At 29.8% G+C, this 17,598-nt stretch overlaps 2 protein-coding genes and 1 long non-coding RNA gene across 3 annotated transcripts; all 3 read right to left on the bottom strand.

Annotated features, from left to right (window-relative positions):
• LOC114425099 (NADH dehydrogenase [ubiquinone] 1 beta subcomplex subunit 10-B-like) lies at nucleotides 1-1,737 on the bottom strand. Its single transcript, XM_028391861.1, has 3 exons — nucleotides 1,379-1,737; nucleotides 1,175-1,237; nucleotides 1-266 (listed from the first exon to the last, which is right to left on the bottom strand). The coding sequence occupies exons 1-2, from the start codon at nucleotides 1,665-1,667 to the stop codon at nucleotides 1,206-1,208; spliced, it is 321 nt and encodes a 106-aa protein (XP_028247662.1). The 5' UTR covers nucleotides 1,668-1,737; the 3' UTR covers nucleotides 1-266; nucleotides 1,175-1,205.
• A 1,811-nt stretch (nucleotides 1,738-3,548) lies between these two features.
• LOC114367553 lies at nucleotides 3,549-7,437 on the bottom strand. Its single transcript, XR_003657238.1, has 2 exons — nucleotides 7,180-7,437; nucleotides 3,549-3,864 (listed from the first exon to the last, which is right to left on the bottom strand). It is a non-coding gene; the product is annotated as an uncharacterized LOC114367553 (long non-coding RNA).
• A 1,994-nt stretch (nucleotides 7,438-9,431) lies between these two features.
• Nucleotides 9,432-10,026, bottom strand: LOC114368485 (LOB domain-containing protein 41-like). Its single transcript, XM_028325736.1, has one exon. The coding sequence runs from the start codon at nucleotides 10,024-10,026 to the stop codon at nucleotides 9,451-9,453; it is 576 nt and encodes a 191-aa protein (XP_028181537.1). The 3' UTR covers nucleotides 9,432-9,450.
• Between the last annotated feature and the right edge of the window lie 7,572 nt (nucleotides 10,027-17,598).

Raw genomic sequence — 17,598 nt, 5'->3', positions numbered from 1 at the left:
TAACATGGAGGACGAAATAAACTTATTTCATAATCTGATTGTGATGTACTCATAGCATTTCCATACTTGTTTACATTTAAATGGTAACAAGCAAAAATAAGACTAATAAGCCAAGGAAAAATAGCCGAGGCTAAGTCAAAATACAGTTGTAGTTTGCAGAAAGTTCAACTAAATAAAAACAACATGAACACAATAACTGCAAAATAAGCACTCCTCCAACCCAGTTTCCGATTTAGCAATATGATCAGTTGGATAAACAGTCTTCCCTGCAAAAGGAAGAAGACTTATTTTCATTCACAGATGCAAAATCATTGTGTCAATAAAATAATCTTTTAAAACAAAGAATATTACAAGTTTACAACAAACAGAAATGTACAAGATATTACAAATTAAGATTCCAATTTTATCAAATATGTATCTGTGCACTAGTCTTTGACCAATAACTCACCCTACGATATCAAATTAACTAAACAAATGTTCCTGACCAAATACATCAAATAACTCCAACGATTAGTTCCTACCAATTTAACAACAATCCAATGAGTCTTCTTATTTAGGGTTTCAAGTAACAAAAGTGTACTATCGCTTCCTTAAATTTACTTATAAGAGCAATTTTCCTTATTACAGTCACACTAGTCATCTGCATCAGTCAGAGGATCTGTCTGTACCAAGAAGTTTAAAGTGACAACAATCAAGTGATGATCCTGTAGAAAGCTGTTAATTAACTTAATTTAGCCCTTTATTATCTGCTATGCATAGTAAAAAATAGTTAATACTGCAGATTTTTAACTTCCTCCAGCAAAGTTTAGGATGCCCTACAACAACTTGCCAGGTATCCAAATTTTTGAACAAGGAACACAAATTCTAGAGACATAAGAAGCATGGAAAGCAAGCAGCAACATAAATAGATTTCTAGTCAGTATTGTCCATTTATTTTCCAGTAGCATTCAATTAAAAACTAACTCCATCTATGATCTCATAGCCATTCCCAATCCAGCTAATATAAAACTTGCCAAAACCCTAAACATGAATAACTCAATCCTAGGCATTCAACTAAAACTTGTCGAAACCCCAAACATCTCCAAACACGAATAACACACGACGGATTCATTTAACAACCATTCATATAAAAATTAGAGAAAAGCATAGAAAATCAAATGATGATTCAAATTACCTTCTTTTTTATTTATTTATCCACAGGACAATCAATCAGATTCAACCGGCTCAACCTTGGGAGCTGTTTGAGAAAATTAAACAAGGAACAAGCAATCATCACAAAACCATCAACAGACATAGAAGATTAACACAATTGAGAATTCCGAAAATCCTAGCAGATTGAAATTGGAAGAGAGAAGGGTGAGTGAGTGAGAGTGATGACCGTGGAGAGAAGGATGACGACCGTCCTTGCCCCAACCGATGCCGCGGGTGGACTCGAGATACTGGTTGACGAGGTGGCGGCACTTCTGGAGGTGGTTGACGCCTTCGATGCGGTAGCACCATCGGAGCTTCTCCCTAATGATCTTGGCCTTCTCGATTTGGATCCACTTCTCCCTCACGATGTGCTCCCTCATCTCCAGCATCGCCACCGGGTCCTTGTACGGATGCGCCGGATCGAAATCGTCCGGCGGCGACTCCTCGAACTCAACATACCCCTTCTTCCTTCCCATTCTCTCTCAACTCGCCTGCTTCTTCTTCTGATTGAGTTTGTTTGTTCACTTCGCTTGGTTTTTCCCCTTCTTTCCTGTCTGGGCCTGTCATTGGCCCAATAAACATTTTTCGTTACATTAGGGCTCCAGACTTCTAGGGGGCATGGATTGAACATCTATCTATCCAATTTATATTTACTTAAATGTTATAAGTAAAAATTTAACATCTATCCACTTGAACTTATAATAATTACTTCAAATATTAAATGTGTTAATTAAAAGGTCACTAAAAAAAATTAATCATACACTCGAACTTCACAAAGTTCTATCATAATTATACTCAAATTATTAAAATAAAATATAATATAAACTCTCAAAACAACAAACAATTTGAAGTCTAAAGGGTGAAGCACAATAACAACTACATATCCTTAAATTAATAAATCAAATCAAATGTATACATGTGTGAGACACATGTTTGATTAAATTATACATTTTTTAATTTGTAATTAATATTATTTAATATATATATATATATATATATATATATAATAAATTTATCTTTTTCTAAATATTTAGTATCATGTTAAATATGATTACATTAAAATCAAGTAAAAAAATTAATTATATTTTTAATTAAGCAGGTATTATCTTCAAACATATTTAAGCCTATTGAAAATTTTCATGATTTGCTCTTTATGTGTATAAATTAAAAAAGAAAATAGTAAATATAAATTTATAATTATTTAAATTTAAATTCATTAAACTTTTGCATTATAAAATATTTATAAAATAAATTTCTTATTATTTTATAATTTATTATAAATAATTCATTATAAATGAAATTTGTAAGTATTATGAATATCTTTTAAAATTAAACACATTGATGATCAATCTTTTCATGGGATTATCATCGTAAAATAAAATATATCAAATATTATGATTTATTAAAGTAACTTATCATATTTTTTTTATAACCTGTATATTTTATATTTATTAATATTTAGAAAAGTAAAAAGAGTAAAATATAAAATAATTAACTTAACTTTGAAATCATCAAAGATATGAGTATAATTTTATAGCATATAATCATGATAATTGTTCTTAAAATAATGTGAGTAAATTTCACATTTATATAATTTTTCACTCACATAATCGATATGAAATAATGGGTAAAAGCATAACAATAATTGTTCTTAAAATAATCATAACAATAATGTGTGTTGTTTTATTTATTTGACTTATTAATGATATTGTTTATTTTTTTTTGTCTTTGTAGATGAGATTAATGGTGATGTTGAGAAAGAAGACGAAGTTGTTATGGATTTCACAGTACATGACTCTAATATTTAATCTCAATAGTTTAGAAGTTTATTTTTTATGATATTTAAATTTCAATTATCTTAATGTTGAATGTTTATTTTGAAGACTTCAATAACTTTAATATTGTATGTTTGGATTTGATTTAGTTTGATTTTTATATTGAATTTTATTTTAAGTTGTTTGGAATAATTTTATTTTATTTTTACAAAAAAAAGGCAGAAAAGTGGGCCAGCCTACATAATCCACCAACCTGTGGTGGGCCGGGCCGGACTGGCATTTTGTTAGCTCACACAATAGTGGGCCGAGCTAGGCTAGCCCACTTTTAGCTTAACCCGTTGCGGACCAACCCACGTGAGCCGAGCTGGCCCATTTTGACAGCTCTACATCTATGTATCCAATTTATATTTACTTAAATGTTATAAGTATTTTCTTTAAAAAAATAGTAATTAAACACTGAAAAGTAAAAATTTTGAACTTATAATAATTACTTCAAATATTAAATGTGTTAATTAAAAGATCACTGAAAAGAATTAATCATACACTTAAACTTTACAAAATTCTATCATAATCATACTCAAATTATTAAAATAAAATGTAATATAAACTCTCAAAACAACAAACAATTTGAAGTCTGAAGGTTGAAGCACAATAACAACTACGTATCCTTGAAGTAATAAATCAAACCAAATGTGATTTGGAACAATTCATCCATCTAATCCTCATTGTTCATAGTATTATTCCATAAAAAAAATACTGAAACTATATTTATTAAATTTTAAAAGCAACATTGAAATCCAAGAGTCCATCCATCCATCAAATGGCCCATCAGCTTCACTCATATGTATCCTACGCAACCAACAATATAACGCTTGTCTTTCACCAACCTCAACGCTACCTATGCCCAAAACCAAAATCAACAATTTATACACAAAAATAAAAAACAAAACAAAACAGAATTCACATGCAAAGTGTAACATTAAAGTACTTTGCCAGTTGCAGAGTGCAGGAATTAGTACTAATCTCAAACACTACTTTTCAAGAGAAATAGTAGTTGAACCAACAACACCTTGCAGAGAAACCAACTTTATAGAAAAACATAAAACTTTCTATTACTCAATAAATAATTTAATTATAATATTACTACAAAATTGGAAAACAATATTCCTTTGTCAAAACTTTGAAACTCTTCTAAATTGAAGTCTAACAATTATGTTGAAGGTGTATCTTTGAGCCAATCTTGTGTACAGATAAGGGCCTCCACATTTTCATGTGATAAAGAACTACGAAACAGATCAGGCACCCTTCCACCTGTGCTAAATGCAAACTTAGATGCTATTGTAGAAACAGGCATAGCTAATAGCTCATGAGCTATGTTTGAAAGGATTGGAAATCAACCTGAATTAACTTTCCACCAATCAAGAATATTCATATTTGCACTTGTATCAACCCCTTCATCTAAATACTTTTGAAGCTCAGATTTGTTTGATGAGGTTAGCCCTAATGTTTGCAAATATAGATTCCAACCATATAATTTTTCTTGTAACAAGGTACATTTACATGTGCTTGTTGTGTATCATCTTGAGTCCCCCCTTTATGACCATTATATTCATTAAACAATGATTTCAAAGAAGACTTTAGCCTTGACTTAGACCTATTTGCTTTGTTCACATAAAAAAATTGATCAATTGCCCAATTCATATATTTTACTTTAGACATCGGATCTAACACAACAACAATTAGCAACAACATGCTCAACTTGTTATGATCACCTCAATATTTCTAATATTTTTCTTTCATATTTTTAGTCATCTTATGTGTAGCACTATCTTCAATGTTGTAGTTAAGCAAATCGTTAATCCCATGCCAAATACCCACCACCTCTAACATGTACGTGTTACTAGTAACATAAGAGGTACCTGAGATGCGCAAAGTGACTTCATAGAAAATGCTCAAGAAGGATGGATAGAATAGCCTCAACATATTCCCAATCTTCATAGGAAGGCAGACCTATCCCTTTTCCTAACTCATTAGCATATTTTCTATCATGAAACTCAAACTCCCGAAATGTCTTCCTATGCTTTAAAGCAACATCTAACATCAAATAGGTGGAATTCTACCTTGTTTCAACATCCAAGCAAATGTGACCCTTATATTCAATGTTTTTCCGTTCAACGCATTCTTTGAAGCTCATAAGTCTAGAAGGAGATGATCTTATATATTCCACTGCAACACAGATTCTTAAAACAAAGTTGTCAATATCTTTAAGCCCACTATTCACAATCAAGTTCAAGATATGTGCTCAACAACACATATGAATATTCTTTCATTTTCAAAACTAAGTTATTCCAACACAATAGTTTTTTCTTCAAGAGTTGAATTCCTGTGTCATTTGCTGAAGCATTATCAACTGTCAAGCTCAGAACGTGATTCAACCTCCATTCATTCAAGCACAACTCAACAAATTTTGCCATGGCCTCTCCCGTATGACTTCTTACTTGGCAAAAATTCAAAATCTTTTTGAGCAAATTCCAATCATTATCTATGAAGTGAGTTGTCACACACATGTAGCTTACATTTTGAGGTGATGTCCACACATCACTAGTAAGACAAACTCTTCGACAATGTTGCAAAAGAAAATACTTTAACTTTTCCTTCATTGTATTCCACAGTATTACAGTTTTACGGGAAAAGGTATAATATGATCAGATATCAAATTTTTACTGTAAAGTATACGAATACCTCCTAAAAACTGGATGCTCTACCAATTGAAAAGGAAGTTCAGTTTCAACAAACAACTTTACCATTTCCACTTCACACAAATCTTTGTCAAACTTGTCGTACGATGAAGAGCTAATAATCCTGTCATTAGTTGAGGATGCAATTGTTTTTTTCCTCTTGATTGCTTCTTTGTTAGGGTTATTCAGATATCTAAAGACATGACCAAGCATTGAACTTGTTCCATTCTCATAGTTAATCATGACATCATAATACTTGCTTTGAGCCCTCTTATCTGACTTTGGCTCTAGTTGATTGAAATGATTCCAAGCTTTTGATCTATTTCTTCTTCCATTATGGTGAGGGGTTCTCACAACTGTCGAACTAGTGACAGCTGGTGAAGTAGAAACCTCAGTGTTTAAGATTGAAAAGTTGGATGACATCTGTATGGTTGCATTTAGATTATGCACAGGTAAGAAATTTGTATTGGGAATTCCGCAAAAAAAAAAAAAAGCTTATATAAATAATCCTTTTGTAGTTCAACTTGCAATCTTTATCATCATGGTCAAGTTTCAAAATAATGTAAACTTAATAAAAGATAAACACAAAAATACATAACATGGAAGAAAAATAGACTAGGCAATTAGAGAGTGCCAAGTCTCTCCTTGAGGTCCTAGCCAATTCCAGTCTATCCCTTACCATCATTACTTAGCCTTACACCCACTAAAACCAAATTTCTCTCTCCCTACCCTCCTTATTGCCAATTCAACAGTTAGTTAATGGATTATCCTCCATTTTCTCCTCATGTACACTTCATCTTCTTTAGGGATCCTATTATTAAACAAGCAATATGCCAAGAGACTGGTGAGCTCTACTATGATGAATTATTTTCTTATGACACTTGCTTTTAGTCTCTTTTAGGAAGATATCTTATCCTCTACTCTTGTAATCTTCTCTATCTTAATTGGTTGCTTGCACTCCTAACACATGCTAATTAATGTCCTACCTTGACATTATTATGCATGCTATATTGCTAACAAATGATCAAAGTCTGAACCTTGACATTCCATATCCTAATGGTGCAGAAATAATGTACACGATGCAATATGCATGCCATCTTATTTTCAAGTATGTGTGATTAATCTAATCTTAACTTGGAGCTAGCTAGCTAGTTGTTTTCATGGCAAAACCTTAACTAGGACAGTAAAAAGCCTTAACTCGATCTGAAACTTGTTTTTTATTGGCAAATTACACTCTCATTACAGGTGGAATTTGATTCTCAATTAACCATGTTCTATTTTAGTTTCACCTGAACCAAATCATAGAGGCTATATTAATTCCTAAATCAAAAATCCCATTAAGGAATTTCATCGAATAGGTTTGGAGCAACAAAACAAAGGCATATAAAAAAAAAAAGTACTGGTGAAAAGAACTCATTTCAAGAAATTACAAAACACGTGTGAATGATAGAAGATACAAGGAATGACAATTTTACCGATTGAGATGAGAGCAATTGAGAAAGTACGATTCTTTAGAGATTTGCAACTATGATTTGAGCAATTCAAACTTTCAGCAATTGATTGGGAGGGATTGAGAAAGCAAAGAACGATGGGTAGATGCCTCGATGGAATAGTGATTGAGAGAGTGAAGACGATGTCCGACCAATGGGCTTTCGAACAAATTCGAATCCAAATATGGACTTTGGATTTTCCACTTAAAAACTATATGAAAAAAGAAAGTGGATTTCAGATTTATAAATGAGTGTAAATTATGGATGTAGTAAAAAATCTAATCCATTAAAAACAATTAGAATAGATTGGGTCAGATTAGTTGTTGGACTAGATTTTGACACCAGATTCTTTTGTCTAGGCCTCCTACTCAAGACTCAAGAGTAAGCTTGTGTCCAATAATTTCCTCAATATGCTTTGTCTCCATTTTACAAGTGCACAATTGATTTTTATTTTATTTTATTTAGGATTACAATTGATTTTTTTTTCTATTTCCTTACTCTTTTCTTTCTGTTAAATATAATATATGTAATAATTAATCACATGGTAACAAAAAAAAAGGTATTATCTAATTATCATAATATATATATATATATAATATTACCATGTGATTATAATATTTTAAAAGATAAAATAATAATAAAATAGTACTATAAATATTTAAGCCAAAATATAATTTTAATTGCTTATTTTTTTTTTCAAATCATAATTGCGGTCTACAATTTTTAGGTTGGGGTAGTTATATAATTTATTGTTTTAAAATTATGAATTGCAATATTCTTTGTGCGGTACAATGTTTAATTTATATGATGTGTACCAATAACAAATTGCTTATGATGTAGGATTAGTTTCTGAATGAAAAGTTGCTTCAACATTGCACTTTACAATAGAACAGTTACTCCGTTCCTAACCATACTAAACATCACATGGGGAAGGATGATTTCGTTTAATTTCTTTGTCATCAAATCAACTCTATTCTAGGTTGAGTTATTACCTTTTAGTTTGCAGCCATATAACTTTGGTTGAATTGGAAAAGCTTAATTAATTAATTGCTTTTTTTACACAATTAATTGATTAGTTTTTAGCATTGACGATTGTCTGTTATTCAAATATCGCCATATTCCAATATTCTTATGTTTATTAAATAATATCATTCTTTTTTTTTTTGGAAAAAAATGTAAATTATATTAAACTCAAAATGATACAATAATAAACGGGGCATACCCTGCAGTTAAAGAAAATCAAAAGTCTCCCTAATACAAGAAGACCTATATCAAGATGCTAAAACAAATACAACAGATGCGATTGTCTATACATAAGAAACTTAATCTTGCTAATAACCTCTATTACAGAAAATTAAAAATCTTCAAAAATCAGCTTGTTCCTAGACAGCCAAATGCAGTAGACTGTAATTGCTATAGCCAGACAACGTAATTTTTCTTGAACACTTGATGTGGATCTGCCCCTAATTAAAGAGTCAGTAATGCGTTGTAAAGAAGTGAAACGCCTGCGGAAAGGAGCCAAATCACGAATGTGAGCCCAAACTTGGAGAGATTTCCTGCAAGAAAAGAACAAATGAGCATTTGACTCAAGCTCATTTGAACATAAAGGACAGAGGGAACCCTTATTCAAAAAAGCAACTTTGTCAAGAGTAAGCAGCCGATTCCTTTTAGCAAGTCACAAAACGAAAGACATCTTAGGGGGGATTGCTGGGTTCCATATAACAGAACACCAACTAACAGTAGGTTTGACACCTCTAACGTATTCATAGACTTTGCCAACAAGCAATTGTTCATTGGTACTCCAAGATTGAATCCTTTTTTTGACCTCTTCCGTACTTAGCTCTTTAGAGATAATAAAGTCCCTTATTTGAATGATTTTCTTTATCAAAACTGAATCTGATGAAGAAGTATTGTAATTCCACACATCGCTCCCTCTGAAATAGTAATGGTGAACCCACCGAACCCATAGAGAATCTTTCTTACAATGAAAGTCCCACAAGATACGAGAAAGAAGCGCAAGATTTCAGTCCTTGAGATTAAAAAGGCCATAGTGGCGTCAACTGCCAAATGACCAATTTGTAGTTTTATAAAAAAAATGCTTTTATAATCTTCAAAATGTACATGTGAAAAATCCAATTAATATTATCATATAAGCAAAAGGGGTGAGGATAAAAAAACATATTTCACCACCTAGCTAACACAAGCCATACTAAACAGTTTGTTTTGCAATGCAACTTGGAAATGAGAAGAACCAAACTAGCCAGAGAGATCAAGCCCTACACGTGGCGTCATCAAAGCCGTTTGTCTCTTCACTGGACCCCACCCCAATGTCAATTGAAGCTCTATTTCTCCACCATTGTCTAGAGCCGGCTCCACACTCTGCACGGAGCCGTTATCGGCTTCCCCTTCAACGAATTTGTTCTCACTCATCCGAGTCACCCCAGATCCCGTGTCACAACTCACTGAACCATGACCACCTAACTCGCTTTCAGCCAACTCAGCCACAACTGACTCTACTCTGGACTTCACGGCTTGGCGCTTGAACTTGGTGGTGCGAGACTTCACCTTGTGAAGCGTATTAGAGTCGCACGATTTATCACTCTTTGCCACGTGGCGAATATCACAAGCCTCGAGCTGCAGGCTTGCGGCGCCGCCCAAAGGAGCCTGCTGAAACGGCGTGCCATTTAGAACGGCTTTGACCGCGGCTTCACATAAATGCCAATTCCCGGTCGAGAGCAACCTAGTCGAGCCGAAAACCGGGTTCACCATCCGACCACAAGCTTCGTATAGCAAGGATTTGAAAACGGCTGAAAAGAACAAAAGTAAAAACATGTTCCAACGTTAATAATAGAAGGATACAGCCTTAAGAATAAAAAAATGCACAATTTTGTAACAAATGGATAATGAATTTATGTTACACTTAACCCTCTACTTCAAAAATCATATATAAGGTTTATGTTATTAATCCATAAATAAATTTTTATTTAACAAAATTTTATTTTTCTTAAAGCATTTATTTTTATTTTATAACTACTACCTTCAAAGAGTATTTTAAGAAATTTTTTTAAATTAAATATTATTAACTGAATTTTTTAATATATTTATATTTATATGAGAAGAGAGTAAGAGATTAGAGGAGCCAGTGGTTTTGAGAATGAATGGCCCCACTTGCATCTCTCACCCAACACCCCCTTTTTCCTTCCTGCTTCCGTGTTTCCCTACCCAACCTTCTGTTCACGCACATGTCCATATATTATATGCTTTTTTTTTTCTCTGTTTTTGAATTATCTTAATATTGATAAGAAGTATTTATTAACTTTAATAATTATTAAATTTTGTTAAAGAATTTAATTGACAACTTTAAATAGAATCTTTTATTTGAAATTTTATTATAAAAAGAGATCGGACTCAATTTTACTTGGACTTATTGATCCTTTCTCTTTTGTTTTAACAAAAAATGGAGTTTTTAGCTATGATATGGTCGAAGACTTAAGTTTTTAGCTATGATATGGTCGAAGACTTATCCGAAGATGTTATTGGTGAGGCTTTTTGTAGGCACAACTGGTTGTTTATTTTCTCTTGCTTGTGGCCCATTTTTTTAATTACTTATTCATCTGATAAATTATTGTAATATATTTTTTCTACAATATTTTTTTATTACTGTCAATTCATGACTTATTTCCTCTTATTTTATTCTTCCGTACGTTTCTACTTTTCTCTTTGTGGTATAATTTTCGTTGTAATACAATTATGGACAAAAGTCTAATGTTAGATATGAATAAGCAAGTCTACAAACTAAAATACTTTAAAGTTTTTGTTAGAGATCGAGTGTCGGATTTCTTGATAGTTTTTTTTGTTATTAGTCCATTAACTTTTCTGGAATTTTGCCCACATTCCCTAATAAATTTTTTTGTAAAAAAAATTGTACCAAAAAGAATTTATTTTTTCATAACCATTCTATTTTACATGTAATGTACCTCACACTTGAAAATAATAGTTAACTAGACATACATAAACGTGTTGCACACGGGTGGATCTCATAAATATCTAAATTATTTTTTTCGTAATGGATAATTAAATATCTAAATTCAATCAAATAAGAGATATTTAGAAGAAAAATAAGTTAAACAATAAGCATGGGTGGATTACACATATTCTTTAATTTTATGATAAATGAATTTGTACTTCACTCGTAGTCTTTAAGAATGTAACTATGAAGTAAAAAAATAAGTCTTTAAGAATGTAACTATTAAAATTTCATAGGAAGAACTTTATTCCCCTTATGGTCATATTTTATCCAATGAGTTATAGCAGAGTGGATCTCTCCCTCTATTTACACTTCACTTCACGCGTCTTCCACCATAATAGAATTTATTTACCGTCATGTTCCAAACTGAGTTTGCATAGACTATTCAAAATTGTATATTTCTTACTTTATTTTCTTATTCTGAAATATCACATTCCTATTTCCTTCAACACCTTGACAAACTAAATATAAGCATGGAAGGACCAGTCTCAGTTGAATAATGAATCGATATCATAAATGCTTCTTAAACTTCTTGAATTGGCAATGGCAAGAGAGAGAAATATTCAACAATATGCACATTATTTATTCATCAATTTACTATTATTATTAGTAGTAATTTTGTCATATTTCTTTTTACTATGCAAACCTATAAATTAATGCTATAAGAAAAATATGCAAACATATAGCATCGCACATTGTAAATGAGACAATATGCGATATAGAAGCTGGCTACATTTTCCACAAGATATACATATGATATTGATGATATGAAAAGATCGAGGAGACAGAAGAATCTTTATTATAAAGTTACTTATTTCACCATATCAACAAAAAAAAATATAGATTCCCACATGATTGGCATACGGTAACACACTAAGGCTATGTGTATAACTAATTAAATCCAGTCCATTTTTCAATTTAGTTGGCTTAACTCAAGGTAAACACCCCCTCCTTTGTATCATTGTGTCGAGTAAAATTAAGTTCAAATTTCTTAAGTATCAAACTCAAATTTTGTGAATAAAAAACATAATTAAAATAAGAAATTTTACTAAAGATGAAATTAATAAGATTTTTAAATAGACACTGATGGTTACAAAATTACAAATATTTTACACTAATAATATGGTAAAGAAAACACCTCTCCCCCAGCTCATGGTTGTTTTTTATTACTCCATTTACTTAATTCGTAGTTGGGAATTAATTCATGATGAACTAGAATAACTTCACTAAGTTCATTGGAAAGGGGGGAAAATGAAGAAAATGTAGAAGGAACTCGACTCAGTCTAAGGCAACTTTCCAAACCGGCCTATGCCACCCTACTCTTAGATGAATAGCATAAGTAACTGAATTATCTCACTTCTTGTAGCCACCAAACTTAATTATGCCCAAGACGAAGAAAATTTCCAATGTCATGAGCAAAGGATTCAAAAACAGTTTTAGATAAATGCACTTTTTTTGTGAATAGATAAATGTACTTTAAAATATATATTACGTGAGGATATTATATTTGACAGTATACGACGTTATATATATTACTAGTACCTTGTCCTTTTGCTTTCGACGGCCATAAAAGAGAAAGATATTAATGTTATGTTTAGTAGAGAAGAAATAGAGAAAATAGGAAGAGATAAAAATTATTTGGTTGTTTGGTTGAGAAGAATTAAAGTAAAAGTAATTTTAAAATTTATGAGAGTTACTGAAATAAAATAGCTTGTTTATGAAATTGCAAATTATCAATTAATTTAGTTTCTAAAATTATAATAGTCGATTAAAATGGTTTTTAAATTAAAAAAATGGCAAAATGGTGGTCTCAAATTATAAACTATCAATCATGAGTCCCCTATAATTATATTGACTTAATTGTAAATTTTAACACTAAACTTTTATTATTTTACGAATTTTACTACTCAAGTTTTATTTTTACACATTTTACCATCCAACTTTTATAATTTCTTGGGTTTTATTAGTGAAGTTTTTTCCCCACAAATTTTATCATTAAACTTTTAACATTTTGCAAATTTTACTATCCAAATTTTTAATTTTTATGTATTTTATCATCATGTTAATAATAAAATAATATAAAAAATTATTTTTCTAAATTTTTATACAATAATTATAGTTATAATCGATGTAAAAAATGATTTTCTATATTTATAGTTATATTTGTCCATGTTAGTTGTGCTTATGGCCATATACGATTTGGGCTAGGGAAAGGACAAAATTTATAGCTGAAACCTAATTTAAATGAGTGGGGATAGATGGGATCAGAGGGCTGTGATTCCTCCTTGAGCGTAAACTGATAGATTTAGGGTCTATTTTTTTTTTTTGAAAGGCAGATTTAGAGTCTATTTTGGATTAAAAAAATCATAAACATTTATAAGAGAAAAAAATTAAATAAATTGAGTCACCAAGCTTGTTGAATTTCAATAATTTAACCACATAAGCAAATTATATACTCTCTGGTCGAGTGTCTTTCTAACTTTCTTTTTAACAAGTCTTAATTAATCTACCATGAATGTAAATTAATAACTTTTTTGGTTACAAAATTATAACTTTAAAAACTATTAACCTTATATATCAGTTTCTTTTTTAATAGTCCTCACTCTTGGCTCGGACTGTTCATGCTTGATCAGATGTTTTAATTAGTTTTTTATTAGAAGAAAAACTAATTTGATTATTCGATAAATAAGTTTTTTTTTAACTTTTATCATTTTTTAAATGTTAGTTGAAGTAGTATTTTTTAAAACACTAACTTTTAGTTTTTTTTATATATATTTTTTTATCCTTAATATATTTATCAATTTTTCTATTTATCATTTTTAAATAAATTTTTATTTTTATTTTTTAGTAATTTTATATTTTTTAACCACTTCACCAATTAGTTTTATCAAATATTTATAATTTAATAAACTAATTTTTTAGTTTCTAATTTTGAACTTCTAATTAATTTTTCAACTAATTTTTATGTTGCATTTGAGTGGCAAATTGATAACAATACACTATGATATTTCACATTATGTAATAACAAAGACATTTTGTTAGGGGTATAATAGCAAAGACGTTAAGTCTATTTGGATAAACAACTTGATTAATATCTTATTCAATAGATTTTTATTAAATAAGAGCTTATATCATAAGTTTTTTAATTTTGATAAACTACTTCATTTTGAATATACATGTTAAAAATACTTACATAATTTTAAAGTGTTTAGATACATTGTTACATTCTGTAAAAAAAGATATATTGTTACCTAAATACTTATTAAATATCTCATTTTACAAATTAAAAATAAAATAAAATAAAATTTTAAAGTAACTAAATAACCCAAGAAAAAAACATTTTTAAGAAGATGTAACTAAAAAATAGCATTATATATTACGAGAAAAGAGTGACAAGGGCCTCGTGAACATCAAGCAACAAAAAAATGTATAACAAAAAAAAAAAAAAGAGTGACAAAGGTTTCCAATATTTCGAACAGAGATATGTATTTATGAGACAAAAACCAGGAAGGTTTCCATGAGATGTGGGCTATTTGTTACGCTGGTTCAAAAAAATAATGGAACAAACGGAAAAATAAATAAACTGATACGCGAACAAAAAATAAAAACTGATACACTTAATAATGGGTGAGCCAATATTCTAATCTTCGTTTTCTTATATATATTTTTATAAATTAGTTTTTTCTTTTAAAAAAATCACCGCATGTTGGTAATAATAAGCTATATTATATACATTGATCAATTAATTACTCTAATTGATAAGGTTTTTTAAGAAAAAAAAATTTCCTTTTTGTAAAGAGTTTAATTGAGAAGGGTTGACCACATATCAATATCACGTATATATTAATTAATAATTATTGGTTAATCTTTGACATTCCAGTAGAGCAAGAAACTATTAATCATTTAACTATAATTAGTAGAAAAATAAAACTGTTTGATTACAAAATCAAAGAAAGCTCAAAACTATGTTCTCTTGTTCACATTATTTTTAACTTTGAGGATTAAAGCATCTAAAGTGTTAAAAAGAATAAATTTATTATTCGATCCCACAAATTATATGTAATTGAAATAGATTTTATTTAAAATAAAATTTAAATATATTATTGTCAACTCTCAAAATCTTGTCCATGATCATAATTATTATCTTGATTATTTTTTAATAAGATAAAAATTGTTCAAAATTTTAAAATAAATTTCTTATAATTTTTTTTTTTTTGAAATAAACTTGTGTCCCGCTCGAGTTGACATCTAATTCATCATAATTTCCAAGAATTACTAAAATATCTTGCTACTTTTGATAAAGGTTATGGTAATAGAGAAAAAGTCTTTTCAAGCTATAATGCATAGATACGGAACGACGATATGATTATTCTAAAAAGTTATATGATACGATACGTGAAAGACACATATCTAGATATGTATCAAAATTCAATAAATTTAATAAATATATAATTGAAATTCTATAAATTAAGAAATACCTCTTGGACATTGTTAAAAACAAAAAAATTATAAATCATTACCATAATAAATTAATTCCTATTATTTACAAATAAGAATAGTGCTATTGATCTCATTCCTTTCTTATAATTATCTATAAAGAGGGAAATTTTCATTTTTGTCCATCAAATGACAATGTTTCAAAGTTTTTAAATTGTAAATGCCTATATGTCTTATGTAGCCGTATTGGATTTTATATTTTTTTAAAAGACACAAATACTCCACTGATATGCTATCCATAAAAAGATATCTAAAAGTATCGGTATCATATATGTAAACCAAATGGAAGTATTAATGCTTCATTGCTTTTAAATCCATATAAAGAGTCACAACCTAATGATGGCTTTTATATGCTTAGATGGTGTTGCGCACTCAACAAAAGTTTTCTGTAATATTACGATGTTTTCTTACTTTGCCAATGATACTTGAAAAATCCATGTTCTTGTACCTTGAATTAGAATAATTCTTATAAATTTTAGCTTGCTTCTGTAGTATAATTTTATCTCTGTTGGTAAAAGATCAAAAGCAACATTTGGAGCTTATATGTGTATTGGCTTAACAGGTTAGCAATTTACATGGAGGAAGAAATTAGGAGGGTGAGTAATTATTTTTAAATTGGAAATAACAATCATATATAAGATGAGGTTTGTCAAGTTATGCATAGCTCAATGGAGATGTGATTTTTTTTAAATTTTTTTACGAGTACCTTCAAGATTAAGATTATTTTTTCACCTTTTACCAAAAGTTGTTTGGGTATTTTCAAATTATTTTAACAAGTGCAGGTTCTTTGTTTTTGTACGAAGAGGTGGAATGTGGTTGTGGGAGTGGCGGACAAAGGAATGTGTTGTGAAAGGTGGACAAGGAGAAATTGTGCATGATTATTTTGTTTGTTTCTCTCTTTTTTAATTATTAATTTTTTTTTTAAAAAAATAGATAAATCTGAACCATTAAATAATTAAATGGTATAAATAAACTCATTTTGTTTTCTAAAGTCAGGTGACTTACTTTAGGTGATTCAAATCCTTTTTTGGCGAGACATGAATGCAATGATGTTCTTCCACTAGAATGATTGTAACGTAGAGAATGTTGTTCTCCTATTTTTGAGGAGCCCCCTTTCCTTCTCTCTCACAAATCCCTACAAAAACTATAATTAAATTATTTTAAACAAAACTAACTATTTTAAACAAAAACTATATTTACAGAGAAAAAAAATCCCAATTGATGTTTATCCAAGTTTACTCAACTCTCGTCGCAACAAGAACATTTGATAAATGTTAACATCCTTAAGGTTGGATTCTCCAGTACTGGTGCTTCACACATTGTCCATGCTACCACTTTGGTAATTTTGATATTCACACTAAGATGTAGCTTGATTAAATTCAGAATGTGTTGATTGTAATTTCAACAAATTGTCATGGATGGTGTAACATGTTTAGTTCTTTATTTTAATGTTTTAGACCCATGTTCAGAATTGAAGTGGTTTCAAGCTTTTATCATTTGTACATTAGTGAGAACTAAGAAGAGATTAATATATATGCTCCAATATATTAATGATTGGAAATGCAAAATGATAGAACCTTAGGTTGTTTAATTTTGTTTAGGAATCTACAAACATTCAACCTTTGATCCCTTTGAGTTTGCCTTTTGCTACTCTTCTCTTTTGAATGAATAGTCCATGGTTTTTGATAGTGAATGAAATTGAAAGCAAAATGTTTTTAAAGGTATTGCATGCACTGCATTATATTCTATAATTTAATCATTTAATGTTAATAAATGATTTTTACTATTATTTTTGTTGGGATAATTTGGATATTAAATTCAGGTTAGAAAAGTTTATTGGGTGATATGATACAATGGAAAATGTTATGAAACATCTCTAC

The sequence above is a fragment of the Glycine soja genome, chromosome 9 (assembly GCF_004193775.1).
Source record: "Glycine soja cultivar W05 chromosome 9, ASM419377v2, whole genome shotgun sequence".
NCBI classification, from domain to species: Eukaryota; Viridiplantae; Streptophyta; class Magnoliopsida; order Fabales; family Fabaceae; genus Glycine; species Glycine soja.
This window is presented reverse-complemented; position numbering and strand designations above follow the sequence as displayed.